Genomic DNA, 26,173 nt, shown 5'->3' on the forward strand with positions numbered 1-26,173 from the left:
AGCTTGAAACCTACCTATATCCTCAAAGACTAGCCCAAAAAAGACTGGCTGAATTCAGTTGTTTAGTTTGGCTTCTGAGATGAATGGAGGTAGCTTTGGGCTCGCTTCTCTGCTCCCTCCCCCCACCACTTGCCACCAGCCCATCTTCCTGTCTGTAAGGTGTCTGTACGCTGAAAGAAATCACCTGGGCCTAATACAGGGCGCCCGGGTGGCCCAGTTGGTGAAGCGTCTGACTCTTGATCTCAGCTTGGGTCTTGATCTCTGGGTCGTGAGTTCAAGCCCAATGTTGGGTTCTACACTGGAGAAGAAAGGAAGAAGGGAGGGAAGGAAGGGGAGTCCCCTGGGCCTCATGCACATAAGGATGCCAGAGGTCAGGACCACATCAGGATCTACAAGACTGAGCTGAAATGATACAATCAGGGTAGTAAATCTGAGGTTAGGAAGTTCACCGGCTTATGGCACCCCCCCATTTTTGCAACAGCATCTTGCCTCCTTATCCAAAAAGTAAGCAACAGCCCTCACAGTGCATAACTGGATGCCACCGGGCAGCGATGGGTAGCCAAAGTTTTTCAAAGAAAAAGAGGAGGAAATAACGCTTAGAAAGCAGCAACAGGAAGCAGGGAGGACATCGACCTTTATCACCAGTCCAAATAACATGTGGGTCCTCACAGCATCCATAAAAGAAACTAGAATACATTTGGAATTGAATTGCGATGAAAATGTTGCACACCGAAAATGTGTAGACTACAGTGAAAGCAGTACTTTGGAGGGAATGCAGAATCAAAAAGAAAGGTTTACATTAATGAGCCAAATGAACCCACGTTTGCTGACTGATTCATGGTTATGGCTGCTTGGCAAATCATCCCCAAATGTAGTGGCTTTGAGCCACAACGTCATTTCTCACAATTCTGAGGGTAGATGGGGCTCAACAGGTGGTTCTTCTGCTGGCCTTGTGTGGGGTTGCTTGTGTGGCGGCAGTCAGACGGTGGCTGGGGTGGGAACACACACAATGGCTTTATCTACCTTCTTGACGGGGACAGGTGGAAGGCTGGGCTCAGTTGAGCTGCTCAGAAAGCTGGACCTGTCCGTGAAGTCTCAGGGCCTTTCCTTCTCTACGAGGTCTCGCAAGCAGAGTGGCTGAATTTCTCATTAGGCAACTCAAGGCTCCGAAGAACGCAAAAGGCTGAGGCTTTGCCCTGGCACAGTATCACTGCTACCACATTCTATTGGCTAAAATGAATGAATCACAGGCCCAGCCTGGTTCCTTGTGGGAGGACTACACGAGGACCTAATGCCAGGAGGGATGGATCACTGGTGGTCATCTTTGGAGACGAGCTACCACAAGGTGATCCTGAGACACCAAGCCCTTAATCTTTCCTTTACTTCACGCTACAATGAGCACCTACAAACAGAACGTGATTGGATTCTCTGCCTTAGGAAGATCATTCTGGCAGTGGCGAGGAAGATGGCTTAGAGAAGGGGAAGCCAGAAGTTTTGCCACTTTGGTGGCAAAGAACTGAACCTAGGTAGGGATGAACCCAGCCCAAAGGGAAGGAAGATATGGTCTAATATCACATGCTGCAGAGATGCCCATCGAGGTCAGGATCATGACGTATCAATGAGACAGCTTAGTTAAAGAGGTGGAGGTGAGCGGCCCCCGGGTGGCTCAGTTGTTTGAGTGTCCAACTTCAGCTCAGGTCATGATCTCATGGTTCGTGAGTTCGAGCCTTGCACCAGGCTCACTGCTGTCAGTGATGCGCCCACTTCGGATCCTCTGTCCCCCTCTCTGTCTACCCCTCCCCTGCTCGCACTCTTTCTCTCTCAAAAATAAATAAAACATTAAAAAAAATAAGAAGCAAGGGCGCCTAGGTGGTGGTTCAGTCGGTTAAGCGTCTGACTTCGGCTCAGGTCACGATCTTGCATTTGGTGAGCTGGAGCCCCGCATCAGGCTCTGTGCGCAGAGCCTGGAGCCTGCTTCAGATTCTGTGTCTCCCTCTCTTTCTGCGCCTTCCCAGTTCACACTGTGTCTCTCCGTCTCAAAACTAAATAAAAATAAAAATAATTTGTTTAATTTAAAAAGCAAAGAGGTGGAAGTGAGGAAGCCAAAAGAGTAGTGTTAGTGGTCACACCACATCCCATCTAATCATGTGTGTATTTCACCAGTTGAAGTGCTATTCTCTTCTGCCATTTCTGTAAGTTAGCCAACCACTGTAAGTTAGCTCTGTAAGTTAGCTCTACCACAGTTCCTTTATAACCAGACAGCTCAAATCTATGGTTAACTTTCAGCTCGGTGACTCGCAGGCCTCTTGAATTCAATCCATAGAAATGTATGTTTATGTATATACACCCACACTATAAATTTGCATGTGTGCATATGGATTTTACATACATACATACATACATACATATTTCTATGTATGCTTAGCTGAAGCAAACGTCTTACAGATCAATCCTCTGTAGGACCTACTATTATGTCCTATTCTCTTTCTTCCGATTTTTTTTAAGTTTATTTATTTATTTTGAGAAGAGAGAGAGTGTGCACAAGCAGGGGAGGGGCAGAGAAAAAGAGAGAGAGAGAGAGAGAGAGAGAGAGAGAGAGAGAGAATCCTAAGCAGGCTCTGCACTATCAGCACAGGGCCCAGTGTGGGGCTCCATTCTATGAACCATGAGATCTTGACCTGAGCTGAAATCAAGAGTTGGATGCTTAACCAACTGAGCCACCCAGTGCCCCACATCCTATTTTTCTAATGCTGGCCAAGAATGTCTAAATTAATTCTGCAATCCATTGATGCATTCTGACTTTACCTTGAAAACCCCTACTTTAGCAGGTAAGCACCTGTAACCCCGGGAATATTTAGGATTAAGTACAGAAATAATGAAAAAAATCAGTCATAGCATTAATATTTTGTTACATTTTGGAAACATCTACTTAATTTGGTATTTATAATTTAAGAGAATTTAACATACTGATGTATGTAACAGATTAATTTTGCAATTCCACTTTAAAATGTGAAAGAGTGGGGCCCCTGGGTGGCTCCTTTGGCTGAACATCTGACTCTGGATTCTGGCTCAGGTTACCATCCACCGCCAACGGTCCAGGGTTGTGGGATCAAGCCCTGCCTCGGGCTCTCCACTGAGTGTGGAGCTTGCATAAGATTATCTCTCTCACCCTCTGCCCCTCTCCCCTATTCACGCTCTCTAAAAAAAAAAAAAAAATTTAATGTGAAAGAGTAACTGATTCAGATTCATGACTGTACAAGAATATATGTAATAAGAATTTAATCACATTTTAAGCAATATTGAGATTATGAGATTTTAAGGTTCCTCCTATTTTTAAGAGTGAGCTCAGTACTTGGATTTTGTTTACCAAGGAAGTGTATTGCCTAAGAAGAAAATAGGTTCAATTTATAAATGCGCTTTAGTTATGGGGATATATGGAATAAAAATCCCCTTAAAATGATTTTTTTTTAATTTGCCAGCATATTTACTACTTTAGGATAACCAGGTTTGGGGTTTATAGCTCTAATATTCATTACCAAAGCAAAGGAAATTTCAAAAGTCACCAGATTGCCCAGAACCCCGTCCTAGAGGGCCTGGAAGCAGCTCCCATTTACCTGGAACTGGGCGTTCAACGGGGCGAGCAACACGTGGCCCTACCAAAGGAACTGGTTCTGCTTCAGCAGGGGAACCAGAAGCCGACCAAGGAACAGGTGAGACTGTCGTTCGTTTCTACTGTATCGCCTGCCACCCTCATTTTTTAAAGTAATAAACAAAATACAACCGAAAAGCTCGAAGCGGGCCACGAAAAGCCGTTTCCTCCGGGTCTGCGCCATCGCGCCCCAGGCCCCGCTTCCATCCGCGGGAGCAGGGTGGTCCCCGAGTGGGAGGCGGGGACGAAGGGGTCCCGGGAGGCGTGGGGAGCAGGAAGGGGTCCTGGGCTCTAGATCACCCGCGTTGCGGAAAGCGGGCTCGGCAACAGTTTCCGCGTGGGAATAGTCGCCGCGGCCCGCACGGGACCTCCCGCCCGGTCTCTGCCGAGCTCTGCATCCACAATTCCTATGATGAAGACCTGGGGCTGGAATATTATCTGGGAAAGCGCCTTCCCAAACCGCTTTGCGGCCTGCTGGCCAGGCCGCATCCCGCGCGTCCCCGGCAACCAAGCCGACCCGCGCCGCAGCGGAGGCCGCAAGGCAGCCCGCGCGCTCGCGCTTCCACCTCCCGCCCTCCGGGCGATACCACCGCGGCGCACCCCTCCGAAGGCCCGCAAAGGTATCGTCCCCGGTCTCTGATTGGCCGGCGGCGCGGAGGCGTGGCTTCCGGAGCCCGGTTCCGCGCGCCGGAGCCCACTCGCCGCATTGCGAGCCGGGCCAGGAGCGGGCGCCATGGTGAGGAGTGGTAGCGGGTCCGGGTGAGGCGAAGGCCGAGGTTTGGGCCTGAGTTCGGGCGGGAGCCCGGGCCGGGGCGGGAGTCTGCCCTGGGAGCGGGGCCGGGTGAACTCGGGAACCGCGCTGACGCTCGCGCCCCGGCTCCCGTTCCAGGTGCTGCTGCACGTGCTCTTCGAGCACGCGGTCGGCTACGCGCTGCTGGCGCTGAAGGAGGTGGAGGAGATCAGCCTGCTGCTGCCGCAGGTGAGTGGAAGCGGTGGGCTTGCCGGCCGCGCCACAGCTCCTCGGGCCGCCGGGCCCCGGCATGCACCGCGCGCTCCCACGTGGCCGGTCGCGCTTTAGGGGGTGCGCTGGGCCTTGAAAGCTCCCGACTTGGCGGTGGGTGGGTGTGTGTGGGGGGGTCCTTACCTGCGTTCGTAATTAGTGTCGCGTTAGAAGCGCTTGCAAGTAAGCCCCCCCCCCGGATTGCACCCCGTACGATGAAGCCGACCGGGATTCAGGGCCTATACTCCGCTCGTTTTCAAAGCGTTCGGTTGGTTCTTAAACATGCGTGCAGGGCTGAGAACCGCTGCTTTACTGCGCCCTAGAGGCAAGAGCCAGGGAAGAAAACCGCTCATCCTGTTTCTTCCCCAAGGTGGAAGAGTGCGTGCTCAACCTGGGCAAGTTCCACAATATCGTTCGTCTCGTGGCCTTTTGTCCCTTTGCCTCGTCCCAGGTTGCCTTGGAAAATGCCAACGCTGTGTCTGAAGGTGAGTCGGCCACCACCAAGTATTTTACGGAGATAAGTCGATGTTATTTCTTTGTGGGCCTTCTAGAGATAAATGCTCCATAGGTGAAATCCGGTAGGGTGGCATGGTTTGATGGTAAAGGTGGTTCTCTGGTAATTGTCGAAGTGCTTGGAAAAGGCGGTTTTGATACAGAAGAGCCAAGAAAAAAAAGATTATTCCAGAAGGCAAATCAGGCACTAAATGCTTATTTACACAGCGCCCTAGGGTGTGTTGAAGGCTTCAATTATATATTGCACACGCTTGCAATTGGACCTGAGTCCTGTTCCTTCCATGGTTGATGCAGGCTTTGCAGTGATGACGTGAATCTGTCAATCCCCTGAGTGCAATCATTGATGTCTCCATGTCTCTGAGCAAAGCCCAAAGCAAGGAAGGATCTAGGTGCGCCTTCCCAGCATGCCCTGTGGGACCAACATAGGATAAGTCTATCACTTAATCAGCGTTTAGGGTGACAGGATCCCTTTTATGAGTTAAGCATTCTTCAGTATGTTAGTGGAAGCTCTCTGTTCTCTGCCCTGAGGTGTTGTTCACGAGGACCTCCGCCTGCTCTTGGAGACACACCTGCCATCCAAAAAGAAGAAAGTACTCTTGGGGGTTGGAGACCCCAAGATCGGTGCTGCTATACAAGAAGAGTTAGGGTACAACTGCCAGACTGGAGGCGTGATAGCTGAGATCCTGCGAGGTGGGACTGCTATTAACATTCACTACATTCGTGGCATCTCTGAGGGGGGATCTGGAAACTTAACAGGGTGCTTAGCCTAAGGTTGCTTCTGGGAAGCCCTTCTGCTTGGCTGGTGCCCGTGGGTGCAGAGGTTGGCTTAGAACCTTCCCTTGCTCACAGTCTCGCTCTCCTCCAGGGGTTCGTCTGCACTTCCACAACCTGGTGAAGGGTCTGACAGATCTGTCTGCTTGTAAAGCCCAGTTGGGGCTGGGACACAGCTATTCCCGTGCCAAAGTTAAGTTTAATGTGAACCGGGTAGACAATATGATTATCCAATCCATTAGTCTCCTGGACCAGCTGGATAAGGACATCAATACTTTCTCCATGCGTGTCAGGTAAAGAGCCTGAGCAACCCCTGAGAAGGGGGTCTTTGGCCTGTGGTTTAACTAATTTGAATGCTGAAGTCAGGACTGGCTCCTGCCGGCAAAACTGCATGGGGTGGGGCTGAGCCTCCTGGTGCTTACCACAGGCTGTGTTCTTACACTGACTGTACAGAAAGAGGAGGCAGAGTAAATCCACCCATATACACCCCAGCCCAGGTGCTTTGCCTGGTCTGTATTGTGAATGGGGGGACATGGAGTTGACGTTTTAAATCTGACTTGTTTCCTGTTCTTCAGGCAAAGAATAGAAATGGAGAGGGTTGAGGCTATAGCTTTGAGACCTGGCAGCTGGGCAGGGAGTGACTGTGCTGGCTTTTTGCAGGGAGTGGTACGGGTATCACTTTCCTGAGCTGGTGAAGATCATCAATGACAATGCTACATACTGCCGCCTCGCTCAGTTCATTGGAAACCGAAGGGAGCTGAATGAAGACAAGCTGGAGAAGCTGGAAGAGCTGACAATGGATGGAGCCAAGGCTAAGGCTATTCTGGATGCCTCGCGGTCCTCCATGGGTCAGTACAGCTTAGTGGCCGGAATAAGTTTGGGGCTGTGAATATCTGGTCTTGCATTCACTCTTGGTGTCCCTTAGGCATGGACATATCAGCCATCGACTTGATAAACATCGAGAGCTTCTCCAGTCGTGTGGTGTCTTTGTCAGAGTACCGCCAGAGCCTACATACTTACCTGCGATCCAAGATGAGCCAAGTAGCCCCCAGCCTATCAGCGCTAATTGGGGAAGCGGTGCGTCAGGGGGAACACAACATGGGGTTAAGGACTATTACAACAGAGGTCCATACTGCTGTATTTTCTGACCCATTGTTAATCTTCCCCAGTTGCACTTGATGACGGGTGAAGCGGAATTATGCAGTTGGTAGAGTGGCAATTCCAGCTTCTCTAATTCCTTGAATCCTTTTCTAGGTAGGTGCACGTCTCATTGCTCATGCTGGCAGCCTCACCAACCTGGCCAAGTATCCAGCGTCCACAGTGCAGATCCTTGGGGCTGAAAAGGCCCTGTTCAGGTACCAGTGAGGGCACCTGCCCACACACAGGTGCCACTTGCGGTGCCCACTGCTTGTTTGGGGATCACGGTGATGGCTGACCAGGGCTCCCTGACCTATACAGACCTCTGCTATGGGGTGATGGCCAGTCCTGGTGTCTGAGTGATTCCCAGGGCCCAGCAAAGGGACCAGATTTCCAGGTCAGCGACATTGGATGCCTTCCCTCTGCCTCTGGGAGCTGTGGGTTGGCATGAGGTGGGGGTGTAGAGACCCAGTCCAGCCTAAGGCTCACTTTGGAGACTGGGAGCACGGGAGGGGAGGAGCTGCCTCGGCTGGTGGGGTTGAGATTTCTGATCTTAAACTCCCCACTAAATATTCTTCTCCCAGAGCCCTGAAGACAAGGGGTAACACCCCAAAATATGGACTCATTTTCCACTCCACCTTCATTGGCCGAGCAGCTGCCAAGAACAAAGGCCGCATCTCCCGATACCTGGCAAACAAATGCAGTATTGCCTCACGAATTGATTGCTTCTCTGGTATGGGTGGGGGGGTTGGAGGAGAAGGGGCTGGGAGGAGGGGAGGCTGACTACCTAGCAGCTTCTACAATGATGGCAATATTTTTCGTCAACAGCAGTTCACCTAGTGAGTGTTGATACCTTGGGTCTGAGTGAAGCTGAGGGTAGAGGGAATACGGTGGGGAGAAGCTGGCCCTTTAGGAGCTGACAGGCTTTGTTTACCCACACGCACGCGCACACACACACATCCAGAGGTGCCCACAAGTGTATTTGGGGAGAAGCTTCGAGAGCAAGTTGAGGAGCGGCTGTCCTTCTATGAGACAGGAGAGATTCCACGAAAGAATCTGGATGTCATGAAGGAGGCGATGGTTCAGGTCAGTTTGGGCTTTGCTGGGTGGGGGGAGGACCAGAGCTGGCTGTTGGAGGTGATGAACTGGCTTAGCCTGACTTTGTAGAGTGGAGGCAAAAAAACTGATTTAATGAGCCTGATCCAGTGAAGCCGGAAAGGAGGCCTAGAGAACCTGCAGTCTTCAGGGCCTTTTCAGCACTTTTCTTTGGCCAGGCAGAGGAAGCGGCTGCTGAGATGGCCAGGAAGCTGGAGAAGCAGGAGAAGAAACGCTTGAAGAAGGAGAAGAAACGGCTGGCCGCCCTTGCCCTCGCGTCTTCGGAAAACAGCAGTAGTACCCTGGAGGAGTGTGAGGTCAGTGGGCAGGCCAACCCTCAGCCCAGGGTGAAGGCCCTGGGTATAGGGTTCTTGACAGAACAGAGGATGTGCTACCTCACATCATGGTCTCAAGTCCAGGCTTTTGGACTAAAATCAGGACCTGAAACATCTCAAACTACCTCTTGATTCTATAGGAAGGAGATAGGTGCTGAGAGAACTGGCTCAGGAGCCCAGAGAGCTGGTTGTAACACACCCGGTCCCTGGGCAAGTGTTCTGTCCTCGGCTGCCTCCCAGGAGTCCTCAACCGGGGGTAGTGTAAATTCCTGCTCTGCGTGTTCTCAGACGTGTGTCCGGAGGTGGTAGCATTTCACAGTGGGGCTTGGGGCAGGGAGGTCTCCACGATGTGTGCTAGGTTAGGGTCCTCCCCAGGATTTTTATGCAGCGCCCAGTTTGTCAAGTAGTCTTTCAGGGTCCCCTTTGGAACATGGCATGATGGTTCTATTGTGTGTTTTTCTATAGCTATTTCATGGGCTTAGACAGCAACATATCCTCCTTAAGTGGGAGTCCCCTTGGGGATGGGTTTGCAGCATCTTGCCTATAGTTAGAAATCCTTTCCGAAACACTGGGCGATTTTCACACTATTCCCACCAGTTTCTCTGCCCTATTTAGTTGCTGGAATTTTCAGAGGTGCGCACATGCATACGACGGAAGATAGTTTCATGCCCATTTTTCTCTTTAGGAGATAAGTGAGAGACCCAAGAAGAAGAAAAAGCAAAAGCCCCAGGAGACTCCTCAGGAGAACGGAATGGAAGACCCATCGGTTTCTGTCTCCAAACCCAAGAAAAAGAAATCTTTTTCCAAGGAGGAGCTGGTTAGTAGTGATCTTGAAGAGACCGCTGGCAGCGGAAGTCTTCCTAAGAGGAAGAAATCTTTCCCCAAAGAGGAACCAGTTAGTGATGCCGAAGAGGCAGCAAACAGGAGCATCCCTAAGAAAAAGAGGAAATTCTCTTCCAAGGAGGAGCCACTCAGCAGTGGACCAGAAGAGGCTGTTGGCAGCAAGAGCAGCAGCTCCAAGAAAAAGAAAAAGCTCCAGAAGTTCTCCCAGGAAGATTAGAGCGGACATTTTCCCGGTGGGGCATAACCCACATGGCATTTCCCAACCCATCCCTTATATCCCAATAAAAACAAATTCACAGGAGTCCGTATATTTGTTTTATTGAACACCTTACATGGCTATGGGTGTGGATGGGACCTACTGGTGAGGCAGAGCACCAATGACCGCCTCAGTGAAGTCTTGGCAGGTGGCATAGCCACCCATGTCAGAAGTTCGAACCTGTAGGGGAGAATGGTCATCATCCCTGTGGCCTAGGCCCCATCCCTAGGCGGCCCCCTACCCCCACCTAGTAATACACAGGTCCCTAAGGAAGCCAGCCCCAGGACAACCTAGGCTCTGCCCAGATGATTATGGTCTAAAAGGTTTAAGAGCTCTTCTCTGGTCCACTGTACTGAAGGGAGGTGTAGGTAGTATGGTCCTTGTGAGGTTGGAGGGAATAAAGGGGTTTAGCCCCCGTGGGGGTGCAGGTGGCCGATGACAGACTTGATGAAGTCGGTTGTGGTACTGTAGCCGCCCATGTCTCGAGTCCGCACCTACAGCCACCACCGGCAAAAGCCGTGGGGAAGAAGAGAAGAGAGCCCATGAAGGGGGGATAGGGCAATGTGATGGGCATGGAATCCAAGAAGGAATGACAAGGCCAGAAAGAAGATGCAATGCAGCAGAATCGCAAGGAGGTGGCCAGGTTTGGAAGAGCATGGGCTCCCCCACTCCTGTCTGGGCCAGAGCCACTATCAGAGCTATGCTGCAGCCTGAGCAGGATGGGAGGGAGGCTGAGCGTGAAGTGAGATGGGAGATGCAAATCCTGGAGGACTTCAGACCACGTGGGAGGACGGAAGGCAGGGGAATGCAGATGAGGAAGGGCTTGCAGGTGTGGAGAAGCAGACACCTGTGCCTCATCCTGCCTGCTACCTCCCTCTGCTCCTCTGGCCCCCACACCCTCCCCCAGACAGCAGCCACAAAAGAGCTGATGGATGGAGCAGGAAAGAGGGCATAGCAGACAGTAACCAAGAGGCAAAGGAGACTCAGAGGATGAAACAGCCAGGAGAAGGAAGGTGAGGAACAGCCCTGAGAGCTGCAGGGGAAGATCAGAGCGCAGAAGATGTTCTGGGGACCTGGAGGGAAAGGAGGCCCCGATTCAGGTTCCCCAAAGAGGAGTGCTGAGGCCCTGAAACCCACAGCCTTTCTAACTCACCTTGCCAACTTTGATCACCTTCTTCACGGCATCTGCAATCATGTTGGAGTGATACTCAAGACTGTCAATGTAGACAGGAAGAAACTGAGATTCTCTCCACATCATCCCCCTGATTTCCCCACCTGTGCTCCCCCTTAAAACACCCAGCCTCCTGCCCCAACCCACCAACACCTACTTGAGATGCCGCAACATGTTGGAAGCTGACAGCAGCATGGCTGTGGGGTTGGCTATGTTCCTGCCCACTGCCTGGGCAAATGGGTGCCGGGCGCCCTGTGGAGACAGGGCAGGCCAGAGTCACTAGGAGCAGAGGTTACGCAGAGGCTGAGGTCAGGGAAGGGCATTGAGGAAGAGAGCTCAGGTCAGATACCCAGGGTAGAAGCATATGGCAGTGGGGGGAAGAACACACCAGGGTCACTGAGGAGGGGGATGCATCGGATGGCAGCTGTCAAGGGACCTGAAGTCAGAAGCCAGGCATGCAGAGAGGGCCGGGGGGCGAAGAGAAGAGGTGACCTCACGTACCGTCTCAAAGACCGCATACTCTGCGCTATAGCTCTCACCAGGGACCACACCAGCTCCCCCAACCAAGCCAGCAGCCAGATTGTCAATAATGTTCCCGTAGAGATTGGGCATCACCAGCACATCAAACTGGTAAGGATTCTGCACCAGCTAGGAGGCAAAATGGCGGCATGGAGAAGTTCTGCTCCGTGCCCATCCCGGACACTCTGAGGGTGGAGACACGGGGAGGACATTACCTGCATGCAGCAGTTGTCTATGATCATTGTCTCAAACTTGATTTTGGGGTACAGTTCAGCAACTTCCTCACAGCACTGCAGGAACAACCCATCCCCAAGTTTCCTGTCCGTGGGCCAAAGGGAACAGATTCAATCAAGAAAGTGCAAGGGGCTACCTTCTCAGGGGCTCCTATCCCATGCAAAGACATGTCCCTCACATGATGTTGGCCTTGTGAACAGCCGTGACCTTGCCCCGCCCCTTCTTGGTGGCATAGTCAAAGGCAAACTTTGCAATCCGCTGAGATTTGGTTCGGGTGACGATCTTCAAGCACTCAATCACACCCCTTGCACTCTGGATAAGAAAAGAAAAACAGCCAGGTGACCCTGAAAACAAGGGAAGGAGCCATGCCGCTCTCTCCCTTCACCCCTGCCCTCCCCAGTTTCCAGGGCCTCACCTCGTGTTCCAGTGAGCTGTATTCCCCTTCTGTCTGCTCTCGAATGATCACGAGATCTAGATTGTTGTGTCGAGTCTTGTACCCAGGAAGCGATTTCACGTGGACTACGTTGGCAAACAAGTCCAACTTACGCCTGAGGGTGGGGCAGAGCCATCAGCACTCTGCCTGGTGCCCCAGGACTCCTCTGACCCACGGCCCCCGCCACTTACCTCAGTCGCATATCGTAGGAGGCCAGTTCTCCCTTATACTCCATCGGGGTATGGATCTTTCCTTTGTAAACAAAGGGGGAGGGGGAGGGCACAGGCTAAGACCAAGGGAACCCAGACCAGTGTCCAACCCTCTCAGTGACATGATGCAACCCAGACTCTCCTCTCCCACTCCCAAATCACTGACTCTTAAATGCCTCTGGAGACAAGAAACTGATGCTTGCAGGTCTATTTGACATTTTTTCAACCAATACTTATTGAATACTGACCATGTATCAGGTACTAGGGATATCAACCAAAAAACACAATACACAATTCCTGTCCTCAAAACGTAAACAAGACATTGGGAAAGACGAATAATATGAAAGACACGATAAGTACCACAGGAGAGGTATTAATGTCGTACACAGAAGCACAGAATAGAAATTCTCTCTTGTAATATCAAGAAATTTATGAAAACAGCTGGCACTTCAGCCAAATCTTAGGTTAAGTGGGTAGAGTAGGTTGAATAGTGAGCCCACAAGAAATGTCCATGCCCTAACCCTCAGAACCTGTAAGTGTGACCTTATTTGGGAAAACGGTGTTTATAGACATAATTAAGGATCTAGAGATGAAATCATCTTGAATTACGGTGGGCCCGAAATCCAGTGTCAAGTCTTTATCCAGGAAACAAAAGAGAAACAGATACAGACACAGTGGGAGAAAAGCTGTTCGAAAAATGAGGCAGAAATTGCAGCGATGCATCTACAAGCTAAGAAACACCAAGAGCCACCAGTAGCTGGAAGAGGCAAGGAATGATTCTCCCCTAAGCCTTCAGAGGAAGCCTGGCCAACACCTTAATTTTGGGATTCTAGCCTCCAGAACTGTAAGAGAACATATTTGTTACTTTAAGACACTAACTTTCAGGTGATTTCTACAGTAGCCCTAGGAAACTATAGCAGGGTAAGTGAGGACTATTCTAACAGCATCAAAGGAAGAACATTCCGGGCAGAAGTAACAATGTAAATCAAGATAGTATTTGAAAACTAACAGTCCAGTGTGCCCCAAGCACACAACAAGTGTTATTGAAATGGAGGCAGAAAAGCTGAAAGTCAGCTTACGAAGAACTTACTCTCCCACGCTAAGGCAGGGTCTGGCAAAGCCATGTCGGTCTTTCCAAAAGAACAGATGCAGAAGACAGATTGTAGGGGCAGAACTGCAAGCCAAAAAAAACTCTAATAGGGAGATTAAAGCAGGGAAGGAGGGGGGAAGACAAAAGAAAAGAGGAAGCTAGAAATGGCATTCAAGAAACACAATTAACAAGATTTGATGACCCATGATATAGCCCCCTGACAGACTTCAAACCCTTGAAACCCTCCTGCACAGGCAGCTCACATTATCTCTCAACTCCTGGGTCCCAAACAGAAGAAACAAATGGCCACCACAAAATAGTGATGGGAGCCTGGGGGACTTAAGGTGTTAGTATGTGCCAAAAGAAACTTAAAGAACATTTGCTCGCGTGATTTTATTTAAAAAAAAATTTTTTTTAACGTTTTATTTATTTTTGAGACAGGGAGAGACAGAGCATGAACGGGGGAGGGTCAGAGAGGGAGACACAGAATCCAAAACAGGCTCCAGGCTCCAAGCTGTCAGCACAGAGCCCGACGCGGGGCTCGAACTCACGGACCCCGAGATCATGACCTGAGCCGAAGTCGGCCGCCCAACCGACTGAGCCACCCAGGCGCCCCAACTCGCGTGATTTTAAAAGGCATATGGGTGGAATAGCAAGGGGGCACACGTACCAATGATGGCCACCTTGTTCTCCTTCATGGAACTCAACACCTGCTCCAGCTTCTCCTCAGATGCCATATTCTGCACCTCGCTCAGGTGATGCTCCTGGAACTCCACTGGGACAGAGGCAGCCTTCAGGGACAGGTCCCCAAAATCTCTGGGTCACGATGGGGTAAGTCCTTTCCAACCCGCCCCATTAGTGTGTGCTGGCTGATTCCCCGACGTCACTCACCTTGAACACCTCCTTGACAGCGTGCATCAGTTCAGGCCCCACGCCGTCGCCTGGCAGCATGGTCACGGGAAAGGCGCCCTCCACCCTCATGTCCTCAGCCTGCCAGCGGGACCATCAGAGCTACAGCTGGAGTGGGAGCACTGGTCCCGGGGAGCGGGGGACGAGGGGACAGGCGCGTGGACAGACCGGAGCCGGACTTTCCCTTACCTGGCTTCGAGAGGCGGCGTGCGCCACGGCAGAGGTACACAGGTTCCTCCATGTCCCGGAATTCGGGGCGGCGACCAGCGCCTGAGACAGAGACGCACACGCCCGTGAGGCCGGGTACGGGGGTCCCACACCCCGAATACTGCAGTGAGCCTGGTACACACCCGCCGCACCCCCACCCGCCCCCGGCACGACCTGACCCCAGGCCTCACCCGGGTCAGCCAGCGGACACCGCTGAGAGCCGCCATGTCCTCCGCAGGAAGTCGCGGGGGAAGTGACGTCAGAAGCCCGCGCGGGCCCGACCCCGATTTCCGGTCTGTTGTAGGGCAGTGGGCGAGTCTCCATTGCCCGGACCAACGCTAGCCGCTCTCTGCATTCCTTCTGCTCTTGACTCTTCTGCTTATCCCTTGCCGTGGAGCGTGAAGGGACACACACACTTTGCTACTTTGTTTTGGGGCTCCATATTTAATTTATGTTGAAACTAACACTAAAGGAGAATATGAGATTTCATGCTTAGGGAACGAGTGCCGGAGTTTAACGGGGTGAGAAACAATACTGAGGAATCTGTCCTTTCTTAATGTTTTTGTCTCTATGCCATGGTAACTCTTTTAAGCAATACGCACTGAACATTCCGTATGTCAGGGACTAAAAACATTAATGAACACAACACAGTCCTTGGGGGAAGGTTGTGTGTCTGGTTTCTCCGGCAGTCTCCTAGCCTGCCCAGTTACTCTGTATTAATCACATTTCCTCGTTGTTTCTTCCTATGTGGTCTTGTTCTTTGCTCTGACAGTTGTTTCCCTAAAAGTGTGTCCCAGGCCTCGACCACCCTGGGCAGAACCATTAGTTGGAGACAGAAATTATCTCAAGCATGTAAGTGGGACCAAAGGGAAATTTTGAACTGATTTTCTTAAGATTTTATTTTAAAGTAATCTCTACACCCAATGGAAGGCTCAAACTCACAACCCTCAAGATCATGAATCAAAGGCTCTACCGACTGAGCCAGGCAGGTGCTCCCAGACTGCTTTTTTTTTGTGATTTTTTAATGTTTATTTGTTTTTGAGAGAAAGAGAGCATGAGCAGGGGAGGGATAGCGAGAAGGAGACACAGAATCCAAAGCAGGCTCCAGGCTGTCAGCACAGAGCCCGACAGGGGGCTCAAACCCACAAACCATGAGATTATCTGAGCTGAAGTCCCTATGCTTGACCAACTGAGCCACCCAGGTGCCCCCATATTGATTTTTTTAATTCCATTCACGTGCTGCTTTCAGATGACCTGCCTAAAAACAAAACGACACAGGAGGATTTTGCCTAAACTGATATTCTAGCAGTGTGGTTTTGGATCACCTGTCCCAAGTGGACCAGTGGTACTTGTTTTTTGTTTTTAATTTTTTTTTAACATTTATTTTTGAGAGACAGAATGAGACAGAGCACAAGTTGGTGGTGAGACACAGAATCTGACGCAGGTTCCAGGCCCTGAGCTGTTAGCACAGAGCCTGACGCTGGGTTCAAACTCACAGACCGCAAGATCATGACCTGAGCCGAAGTTGGCCGCCCAACCGAGCCACCCAGGCGCCCCAGCAGCACTTGTTAAAGATGCAGACTTAGGAGTTCTACCCCAGACTTGCAGAATTTGAATCTCAAGGCCGGGGCACCAGAAAATACATTTTTAACAGGCACCCCCAGATGATACACTGAAAGTGAAATACTAGCTCTCTGTAATTTATATACTTCATCCATCAAAAAAAGGTGCAGGGCATTCTGGCAGCCGAAGGGAGGGAATGTAGTCTTCTAAATTTTTTTAAATGTTTACTTATTTTTGAGAGAGAGAGAGAGAGAGAGTGCGTGAGCGGGGAAGAGAGAAAGGGAGAAACAGAATCCAAATGAAGCAACCTCCAGACTCTGAGCTGTCAGCACAGACCCGGATGCGGAGCTCAGACCCACAAACCACAAGATCACGACCTAAGCTGAAGTCGGACACTTGACCAACTGAGCCACCCAGGTGCCCAGGGGAATGTAGTCATTCTATTCTTAGGGACCAAGTACAGGCTTTGTGCTTCCTTCTCTGCATTCCTTTAGACAGCGCAATCTCTACAGTCGTGGGATGAAAAGATTTATAGATTTTTAAAGATTAAGTAGGAGCCTTGAGCAAACGACAAGTGCTGTGTAAATATAAGGCTGTTGTAAATTTATAGTTAATATAATTAATGTACACTATTAATATAATGTACTCCTCCATCCCCATTCATATATTTCCATGAAACAAATCAAACCACAGAGCATCGCCACATTGTTCCCGTAGACTCCCTAGTCCCACCTTCCACACTGCATTGCCATCCACCACCACTTTTCTCCTCCAAATATTACTCTTTCTGATGAAGTGAGAGATTTACTTTTCTTAGAAATCTATATTCTCTTACTTGAGGAAATTTAAGGTGGAAAAGAAGAGGGATGTGCCATCTTGATCCAATCTCTGGTAATAACCTAATTTTTATCCCCCCAAAATGTTAATTTTCTTTTCTTTTCTTTTCTTTTTTAGAGGGGGGCAGAGAGAGGGGGAGAGGGAGAATCCCAAGCGTTGAGCAGGGAGCTGGATGTCGGGCTCGATCTCACAACACTGAGATCATGACCTGAGCTGAAATCAAGAGTCGGATCCTCAACCAACTGAGCCCCCCCACCCCCTCCCCCAAAATACTAATTTATCTTGAAGATAACTATGTTATTTTCATCCCTAAATTCTGCCCAGCCTGACATTCGAGCAATATCTGCTAACTGATGTGACACCCTGTAGCTACCCACAGGGTGACTCCAATTGACTCAAGCCAAGAAGATGAGACCATCATTGTCTGGAGGCCATTGCGTCTTCCCTAGGAGCTTGGTGAGTTCTCCTGGCCTTCAAGTCCCCAAGCAAGTCATCTCTCACTGATACTGCCTGACAACAGGGAAGTTTAGCCAGGACCCTTGAAAACTTCCTCAATCAGTCTCTTGGGCAGGGGAGAGAGGTTAAACCATCTGTTTAACTGTTAAGTTAAACAAAGCATGTAGTGCGAGGCTGAGTGAATTGAATGTCAGTTTCCTAGGCCTAGAAATCCTCTAGTACGGAGGTCCTAAGCTGGGGTCCACAGAGCCTATAGGTGTCCACGAATACAAATCAGTATCATGAACTTCGATGGGGAAAATCCAAAAATCACATCTTTGTTCTTACTAACCTCCAACTGAAATTTAGCATTTCCTTTCACTATGAAGGTAGAATGAAATTTTAGTTCTACCTCTAGTACCCTTGACTTGGTTACTAATAAAGATTATATTTCACTCCGCATTTCACTTAGGCCCTGCATGGCCTAACCCCCCAGGCATCTCTCTGGCTCTTGGAGGCTCCTCTTGTCCATAGACAACCCACCAGAGAAGGGGGTAACTGTGAGCATTTAACAACTAACATCTGAAGCAGTTGGGGAAATGGATACACCCGCTGACAGAAGATCTGAACCAGGCAGCTACCACCCTGTGGAGGTGAGATGAACATGGCATGCTGGGACACAGTGAGGAGAGCAGGCATGTTTGAGGAGGTGATGTAGAGTGAGGAGTAGTGAGTGAAACTGACACAAGTCTTAGGGCTGAGAGAAATCGGAATTTATGGGCAATACCAAGGACCCTGTTGGGATGGCAATGTCAATTTATCATGGTATGGTACAATTGTGTGCAATTTCACGGAGAAAACTAATTCTTGGGTTCACCCAAAAATATTTTTTGGCCAGAGAGAGGTACAGGGGAGTTGAGGGTGTTGGCAACATGGAGTCCAGGGGGAAGAAAAGACAGAAGCTAATGGATAAGCAGGTGAGGAGAGGATCAAAGATCCCAAGATATTCTAAGAGTAGTGCTCGTGGGAGTCACTGAGCAGTAAGTTGGAAGGGAAGGAGGGATTCTCCACCAGCAATAATGAAGCAATAATGAACTGGGAAGAGTGAAGTCCCAGACGGGGCTGTCAGAGCGGGTGCCAGAGAGAGCTCAAGATGACTCCTACAGAAGAGGACTCGGACCCACAATTATTGGATGGGTCATCAGTGTCCCCATGGGAGTCACCCATGATAGTGTCATCAGCTGAGGCAGGAGAAGGGCGAGGATTCAGGTGCCAGAACCTTCCCCTGAGAGCGGGAGAGACCAGGACGCCAGTCATGTCAGAAATGAGAAAGGTGGTGTCAGTGACTAGCAAGAACCCTCAGAAAGTAGGGCTGCTTTTTTCTGTGAGAGAAACAGAGCGAGTGGTGGAGGGGCGGAGAGAAAGGGAGGAAAGAATCCAAAGCGGGCTCGGCACTCAGCAGGAGCTCACCCGAGGGGCTTAATTTCAAGACTATGAGACCACGACCTGAGCCAAAATCAAGAGTCGGACACTCAACCAACCAAGCCACCCAGGCGCTACGCTTGGATATTTTTAATTAGTAAATTATTACATTCCTTTAAAAAAATATTATAAATTATAAAGAAGGCCAGAGTTTCTTAGCACCCCAGCCACAGCCCCCAAACCACCTGCCCTATCTCCAGAGGCAGGTTCTCACCTCCTTCAAAACCTTTTTCCTGTGCATGTACAGCACCCAGAGTATGTAGTATTGTTTTTAGTGGATGGGTGTGCACTTTAGAAGAAATAGTTTCATGCTCTATATACTCACTGTCCAATAATGCACTTTTTTTCACTCATACTATGTCTTAGAAATCTCGGGGCGCCTGGGTGGCTCAGTCGGTTAAGCGGCCGACTTCGGCTCAGGTCATGATCTCGCGGTCCGTGAGTTCAAGCCCCACGTCAGGCTCTGTGCTGACAGCTCAGAGCTTGGAGCCTGTTTCAGATTCTGTGTCTCCCTCTCTCTGACCCTCCCCCGTTCATGCTCTGTCTCTCTCTGTCTCAAAAATAAATAAACGTTAAAAAAAAAATTTAAAGAAATCTAAGATACCATGTTTTAGAAAACAAGCAGACTCGTTTTGTTTTGCTGCACGGTATTGTATAATGTCTGTTTACTAAATTTATCGAGCCTTTCCCAAGTTGATGGATATTTCGGTGGTTTCTAGTTTGGGCCATTACCAGCAATATTGCTGCGTAAATCTGATTTTCTTGGTACACGTGATAAACATTACAGAGTGCCCCCAAAGCATCTGTACTCATGTATGTGTTACAGGTTGTGAATATGTTCTGCCGTGATAAACAGAAAACTCATTAAACAAATAAGGGTTTGGGTTTTTTCCCCCTCATTTCTGAATTTAAGGAGTCACTGGGGTTGGTTTAACTGCTTGGTGACACCCCCTGAGGCCCCAGCTTTCTGACTTTGCAGTCTGCTAACCGTAGCGTGTTGTATGATAACCTCATCCTTGGTGCCTCATAATCACCATATGGCTGCTGCAGCTCTAGACATCACTTCTGCATTCAGCTGGGAAGGGGAAGAAAGAAGAGGCCCAGCCACATCTGCTCTTTCTAACCAGAAATGTAAAAGCTTTCCCAGAAACCCTCTCGGCAGATTTCCACTTAGGAATCACAGGTCAGAACTAGGTCCATGACCACTCTGACTGCAAGGGTGACTGGGAAAGAGGGGAAGAGGTTTGTCCTGATTGGCTTAAGCTAATTCTTCACACCTGGCTGTATTTTGCTGTCACCTGGGGAGCTGCTAAAAAATGCCTGTATTCGGATGCCACTGCCAGATGTTTGAGGTAGCAGTCTGGGATGGGGCCCCTACTGGTGTTTTTCACAAGCTCCCTGGATGATTCTAAAAGTTGACCAGAGTTGAGAACCAGTGGCTTACCTTAATCGTGACCCTTCACCTGGGACTGGGCAGGTGTATCAGTTAGGATCAGATTCAGGTGCAAGGAACAATGTACAACATAATTGCAGCCCAGATAAGGGAAGGGTTTATTTCCCACTCACATAGAAGTCCGGTGACAGTGGGTTCAGGGCTGGGTTGGCCCTCTGCGGTCAGAGGCTCCGACTCCATTATCTTGTTGCCCCTCCTTGGAAGGCCTCCATTCCCAAGTTCATTCAACACCTAGGACAGTTATTCCGGCAAGAAGGAGGAGAGCAGAGGCCCCCAGCCGACTAGTGACACTCCCCGAGGTGTCCACACACCATTTCTGCTCACAAGCTGTGTGACACAGAAACATGACAGTCTTTGTCTTCAAAGCTCTGACTTCCGTTTCAAGTCCTCCCCTAAAGATGAGAAATATATTCTCCAATTCATTTCTTATCTGAGAGAAAGTTTATTGTTCTGATTTACTGAAACTTAAAATATTCCATCAAATTTTCCAAGAAAATCCAGGTAGCAGAAATATTTGGGGGCGCCTGGCTGGCTCAGTCAGTAGAGCATGTGATTTGATCTCAGGGTTGTGAGTTCAAGCCCCATGTTGGGTGTAGAGATTCCTTAAAAACAAAATATTTTTAAAAATATATTCAATACTGTCCGCTTCTTCAAGAGATCTCAAATAAGTTTTTATTTTTGAGAGAGAGAGAGAGAGAAAGTATGTGTGTTGGGGGGGGGGGGGAGGGGCAGAAGGAGAGAGAGAGAGAGAGAGAGAGAGAGAGAGAGAGAGAGAGAGAGAATCGTAAGTAGACTCCACACTAAGCATACAGCCTGATGCAGGGCTCAATCCCATGACCCTGGGATCATGACCTGAGCTGAAATCAAGGGTCGGTCACTCAACCAACTGAGCCACCCAGGTGCCCCTCAAATAGATTTTAAAAGACCAAAGAATATATACACACACACTATGCTATGCCACTGAAATCACTTCTACCTCGTACACTTGGAGAATTCGAGTATAGAAAAATCTAGTGCTGAGGTTCTGTTGTAGCCTTCCTCTCAACATGTCTGCATAGGTATTTACGGTTAAGTGTGAATATCACTCTGAGGTTCCAAGTCACTTCATGAATCAATACCATTTCAATTTCAGGCCAAAGGGAGCATATTACACATGACTGTCTTCAGTGTGCGTGTGCCTCTGTGTGTGTGTGTGTGTGTGTGTGTGTGTGTGTGTGTGTGTGTGTGTAGGGGACAGGTATGTGCCAGGGTAAGGCTGCCTGAACCACACTGGTAATGAATGTTAGAAGTCTGCTGTTGTTGGTAATACAGAAACATACAGTCTTTAAGTTCAAAGTCTTCATGGGGATTTCCTCGTAATTTTATCTGTTTAAGTCTCATTCAGAAATTTAGCTTCCTGTTCCAAAGGCCAAACACCTTGGCTACTTCGTACCGAAGACCTTGGTGGGCCAGTCCACTCTGCCCAAGGGGGGTTTCGAGCAGGAGAGTGCCACTGTTCCCATGAAGCACTCCTGCGGGCCTGTGTTCAGGAGCTGCAGGTGGATGCACTGGCGGAGAATAGTGCTCGGGCTGTCCCCCCACAGTGGGGGCAGACCCTGCTTCCACCCGAAGTGTTTTTCCAGTGAGACTCTGTAAGTCGGTTTGGTTTCATATTTCTGTTTCACCATGGAAGGCAGCCAGCCCTGTATTCGTTACACCAAAAATCCTAGTAACAACACCTCAGTTTTAAAAGGTCCACCCTGGGGCGCCTGGGTGGCTCAGTGGGTTGGGCGTCCGACTTCGGCTCAGGTCATGATCTCACGGTCCGTGAGTTCAAGACCCGCGTCGGGCTCTGTGCTGACAGCTCAGAGCCTGGAGCCTGTTTCAGATTCTGTGTCTCCCTCTCTCTGACCCTCCACCGTTCATGCTCTGTCTGTCTCTGTCTCAAAAATAAATAAACGTTTAAAAAAAAATTTTTTTAAAGGTCCACCCTACTCTCGCCCTTGGATTTTCCAGAAGCAATACTCCACCTTGCTGGCATTTGTACACATGTTAAGATGAACATGCACAAGCAGGGCCCGGCGGGGATAATCCTTGGGTGAGTGTGATTTCCGGGTCAGACCCATTTAACTGTGTTTTCCCCGGAGTAAGGACTTTATCTGATGTTGGAACTGGATATGCTTCCAAGGGAGCCTTGATGGTGGCAAGTATGAACTCCATGTGGCTTTTGATAACATTTTTCGGACACTTGCCTTCAGACTTTGCTTCATAGTAAGCTACTATTTCATCAGTTGCAACCAGATTGCACTTTTTGCCAATTTTCTGGATACGAGCCACTCCTTCATCCATGATTGACTGGTCAGGGGTGACGCCCAAAAGAACCAAAGCCTGAGCAGCCAAGTGTACAAACCGCGTCGTCCTGCCTGTTGTCTGATCAAAGGCGTACAGGAGACCAATGTCCCCTTCATTTGGTTCATGCCTTCTCCAGCAATGGTTCCCCTCTCCTGGAAGCACTCCGGCTCCTCCCCCCTCGGCTGCTTGATGGACACATCACAGCCTTGAAGGCCCCCTTCAGAGGCTTCCCCGAGGACCACGGGATCAGGATCTGCCCTGAGGCAAAACCCGTACGTGTATTTTGTCTGTGGACAGCATAACTTTTCCAACACTCAGTTCCTCAGTGATATACTTCTCCAAAGACTTGATCTCATTAAGAGCTCTTGATCCTGGGGTGCCTGAGTGGCTCAGTCAGTTGAGCATCTGACTCTTGATTCGGGTCAAGTCATGATGTCAGGGTCAGGTGGTGGGAACAGCCCCAAGTTGGGCTCTGTGCTGTGCATGGAGCCTGCATGAGATATTCTCTCTCTCTCTCTCTCTCTCTCTCCCTCTCCCTCTCCCTCTCCCTCTCCCTCTCCCTCTCCCTCTCCCTCTCCCTCTCTCTCCCCCTCCCCCCCTTTCTCTGTCCCTCCGCCGCTTGTGATCTATCTCTAAAATAAATTGAATGAATGAATGAATGAATGAATGAATAAATAAATAAATAAATAGAAACAGCTTCTGGATGCTGACAGATAACCACAATTTTTTTCAAAAGATACTTTGTCAGAATGGTTTTGGGGTCTTGAATCACTCGCCGACATTCAATCACAGACCATATCCCAGATACTGTGCCCTCCATTTTCTTGTCAGTCAACTTCTCTCGAACATGGGGCAGCATGGGGTGGTGGATGCTGAGGGTGTCTGTGTCCTGGACAGAAACAGGGGTCAGTCAGCATCTTTAGATTCCGGTACACCAATTTAGGAAGAAAAGGTGTCTAGGGGCCATCAGTCCGTACAGAGAAATCAGGATACTAAACAAGGTCTCTAGGGGCATAACCCGGTCCTCCTCTCCATTTCCACCCTTTAGCCCTCTGTGGTTCATCCTGACATAGCAATTGGTCAGGACATCCAGAAACTTGACCAGACAAAGCATTGCAATATAGAGTGTGTAAGCTGCCATTTTGGTCTCAAAGAGCCCAACAAGCAACTAACCGCATGAAGGACAGGACCCGCCAGTGTGGGGTGTTGGCACTTTCTTTAACCGTGTTCTCATTGTAGAGGAAGTCCATTTCTTCCTCCTCTTGCAGCTTCAGGAAGTTCTGGATGAGGAAGCAATAGGTATTGTACCAAGGGAGGAGCATGTCCTTCAAGACATCATGCACCGCCTCCTCCTTAAAGCAAAGGTTTTCTGTTCTCACCACAGGGGGGTTAATCAGATACAATCTGAGGACCTAGGCACCACATTTATGGATGATTGAAAGTGGATCCAGATAATTCTTACTCCGTTTGCTCGCTTTTTGGCCTTCACTTGCCAGGATGAGCCCATTCACAATCACATTCCTAAAAGGTGGCTGTCCAAAGAGAGCAGTGGCCAGCACCACCAGAGTGTAAAACCATCCTCCATTGTATGGTCAATGTCTTCAGCAATGAAGTCTGTAGAAAATGTATCCTCAGACTCCCTCTTGTTTTCAAATGGATAATGAACTGGAGCATAGGGCATGCTGCCATTCTTAAACCAACAAACACTTCAGAGGCGCGACACAACACTTTTCACAGCAGGAAGGGATGGTCTCTCTGTGGAGATCAGAGATCTTTGCTCCCAATAGCGCTTCAAGTTCTGCCATTGATCCAACGCATGCTGCCTCCTTGAAGTCATCACTGACCCACAGTGGGATAGGGGTGCCCCAGTATCTGTTTCTGGAAATTGCCCAGTCACGTGAATCCTTTAGCCAATTTCCAAGTTGCTCTTCCCATACAAACTCTGGGACCCAGTAACACAGGTCATGGCTCCTCAGCAGCTGGTCCACCCTGGGCTCCACCCACAAGGACCAGCCAGGCACTACTTGGTACATGAGGGGAGTGTCTGACCCCCAGCAGAAAGGGTCGTGGTGAGTGAGGTTGCGGGCAACAAGAAGTCAGCCTTCTTCCTCCAGGGTCCAGATGATATTTTTATCAGCCTCCTTCACATACTGTCCTGTGAAACCTGTCACTTCCGCAGTAAAACAGCCTGAAGCATCCACAGGGCAAACAGGAGGAGAGTCTTTTTTGGTTTTTAATTTTTTTTTTTTCAGTTTAGGTATGTTCAGAGAGAGAAAGGGAAAGAGCACGAGTGGGGGAAGGGCAGAGAGAGGGGGAGAGCGAGAATCCCAAGCAGGCTCCCTCCGCACTGTGAGCACTGAGCCCGATGCGGGACTCAAACTCATTAACCGTAAGATTATGACCTGTGCCAAAACCAAGAGTCAGACACTCAACTGACCGAACGCCCCAGGAGGAGAGTCTTTATGAATGATGTTGAAGTCCATGCAGACCCGATAGTCATGAGCACCGAAGTAAGGAGCCTGGCGTACCACTCCAGTGCCCTCCTCCTCCTGCATAGAGCCATCAGTAAACACAGCGAAAGCACCACCAACCTTACCCCGCACAAAATAGTCAAACAGGGGCCTGTACTTCTCGCCTTTGAGATAGGTACCGGGAAATCTTGCAAGGATCTCATGGTCACTCTCCAACTTATCAAGAGCTGATACCATGGCTTCCATTAAAATGAGTAATTTTCCCCCGAAAACATCTTTAATCTTCACGCACTGCATATCTGGATTAACGCACAGGACAAGGTTACCGGGTAATGTTCAGGAAGTGGTCGTCCAAACAACCAAGGATACGTGTTCATCTTCCTCCCGAAGGAAAGTTACAAATGTCAAAGGACCTTGGACATCCTTGTATTTCTGGTGAGACTCAATGTTGGAAAGTAGGGTGTTGCCCGCGGTTAGAGAAGGGCATGACTTTCACACCTCTATCCACAAGGCCTTTCTCATAGGGTTGTTTAAAGACCCACCAGACAGATTCTATGAATTATAGATACAGCGTTTTGTAGTCAGTGTCAAAGTCGATCCATCGGCCAAGTCTGATAACTCTGGACTTCCACTTAGTAGAATATCTCATCACAATTGCTTGGCCATGATTGTTATGCTCTACAGTCCTTGTTTTGGCTACATCCCCTGGTCCTCTGATTCCCAATATTTTATCGATATCATATTCCACAGGTAAGCCATGACTATCCCATCCAAATCTTCTTTCAACAGGAAACCCACTCTGGTGAGGATATCTGGTAACTGTATCCTTAATTGTCCCTGCAAGTATATATCCACAGTGAGGCGGTCCAGTTGCAAAAGGAAGCCCATCGTGAAATGTAAATTTTGGCCTATGTTTGATTGCTTTAAGCATGCCTGAAAACAGTTAATTTCAGAACAGTACTGCAAGATTTTCTCTTCTTCAGCAGGAAAATTCATGTTTCCTGCAACTTGCTGAGCCATTTTGTTGCTGAAGGGGCCCCGGACCAGTGCACCCCAGAAAGAGCCGAGGTGATACATTCTCCAATATTTTTGCTAATGCTATTATGGTTTTGTGCGTTTACATGGTTTAGATCATTCATTTATCTGAAATGTAGTTTTGTAAAAGGTGAAAGATAAATGCCTAACCTTATTTTTTCCAAAAATATTAGCTCATTGCCCTAGCATCATTTA

General features: G+C 49.3%; 2 protein-coding genes, 1 long non-coding RNA gene, 5 other non-coding genes and 1 pseudogene across 10 annotated transcripts; 7 read left to right on the forward strand and 2 right to left on the reverse strand.

Moving 5' to 3' along the window:
• Nucleotides 1-4,314: 4,314 nt before the first annotated feature.
• On the forward strand, nt 4,315-9,644 carry NOP56 (NOP56 ribonucleoprotein). Its single transcript, XM_042931431.1, has 12 exons — nt 4,315-4,385; nt 4,539-4,628; nt 5,020-5,134; nt 5,691-5,852; nt 6,028-6,226; nt 6,594-6,781; nt 6,859-7,010; nt 7,188-7,288; nt 7,655-7,803; nt 8,035-8,156; nt 8,345-8,482; nt 9,186-9,644. Exons 1-12 carry the CDS (start codon nt 4,383-4,385, stop codon nt 9,558-9,560), a joined length of 1,794 nt encoding a protein of 597 aa, XP_042787365.1. The 5' UTR covers nt 4,315-4,382; the 3' UTR covers nt 9,561-9,644.
• Nucleotides 5,460-5,527, forward strand: LOC122216767. The gene has a single exon (XR_006201109.1). It is a non-coding gene; the product is annotated as a small nucleolar RNA SNORD110 (small nucleolar RNA).
• On the forward strand, nt 6,339-6,469 carry LOC122216757. The gene has a single exon (XR_006201099.1). It is a non-coding gene; the product is annotated as a small nucleolar RNA SNORA51 (small nucleolar RNA).
• LOC122216765 lies at nt 7,351-7,435 on the forward strand. The gene has a single exon (XR_006201107.1). It is a non-coding gene; the product is annotated as a small nucleolar RNA SNORD86 (small nucleolar RNA).
• LOC122216741 lies at nt 7,868-7,938 on the forward strand. The gene has a single exon (XR_006201084.1). It is a non-coding gene; the product is annotated as a small nucleolar RNA SNORD56 (small nucleolar RNA).
• LOC122216740 lies at nt 8,203-8,274 on the forward strand. Its single transcript, XR_006201083.1, has one exon. It is a non-coding gene; the product is annotated as a small nucleolar RNA SNORD57 (small nucleolar RNA).
• Nucleotide 9,645: 1 nt separating the features above from the next.
• IDH3B (isocitrate dehydrogenase (NAD(+)) 3 non-catalytic subunit beta) lies at nt 9,646-14,611 on the reverse strand. Of its 3 annotated transcripts, XR_006200523.1 has the most exons (13): nt 14,563-14,611; nt 14,354-14,434; nt 14,147-14,245; nt 13,926-14,046; nt 12,148-12,208; nt 11,939-12,071; nt 11,702-11,835; nt 11,505-11,607; nt 11,272-11,418; nt 10,928-11,022; nt 10,753-10,813; nt 9,890-10,093; nt 9,646-9,779 (listed from the first exon to the last, which is right to left on the reverse strand). XR_006200523.1 is itself a non-coding variant. In XM_042931433.1 (12 exons), exons 1-12 carry the CDS (start codon nt 14,596-14,598, stop codon nt 9,699-9,701), a joined length of 1,152 nt encoding a protein of 383 aa, XP_042787367.1. In that variant the 5' UTR covers nt 14,599-14,611; the 3' UTR covers nt 9,646-9,698. The 3 variants fall into 3 exon arrangements, 2 of the variants coding, with proteins under 2 accessions (XP_042787367.1, XP_042787366.1); XM_042931433.1 differs by lacking the exon at nt 9,890-10,093; XM_042931432.1 differs by having other exon boundaries at nt 9,646-10,093.
• Nucleotides 14,612-17,100: 2,489 nt separating this feature from the next.
• Nucleotides 17,101-22,188, forward strand: LOC122215743. The gene is made up of 3 exons (XR_006200524.1): nt 17,101-17,227; nt 17,679-17,859; nt 22,105-22,188. It is a non-coding gene; the product is annotated as an uncharacterized LOC122215743 (long non-coding RNA).
• On the reverse strand, nt 21,424-25,963 carry LOC122215742 (annotated as a pseudogene).
• Nucleotides 25,964-26,173: the final 210 nt, after the last annotated feature.

Source organism: Panthera leo, chromosome A3, assembly GCF_018350215.1.
Source record: "Panthera leo isolate Ple1 chromosome A3, P.leo_Ple1_pat1.1, whole genome shotgun sequence".
Lineage (NCBI taxonomy): Eukaryota > Metazoa > Chordata > Mammalia > Carnivora > Felidae > Panthera > Panthera leo.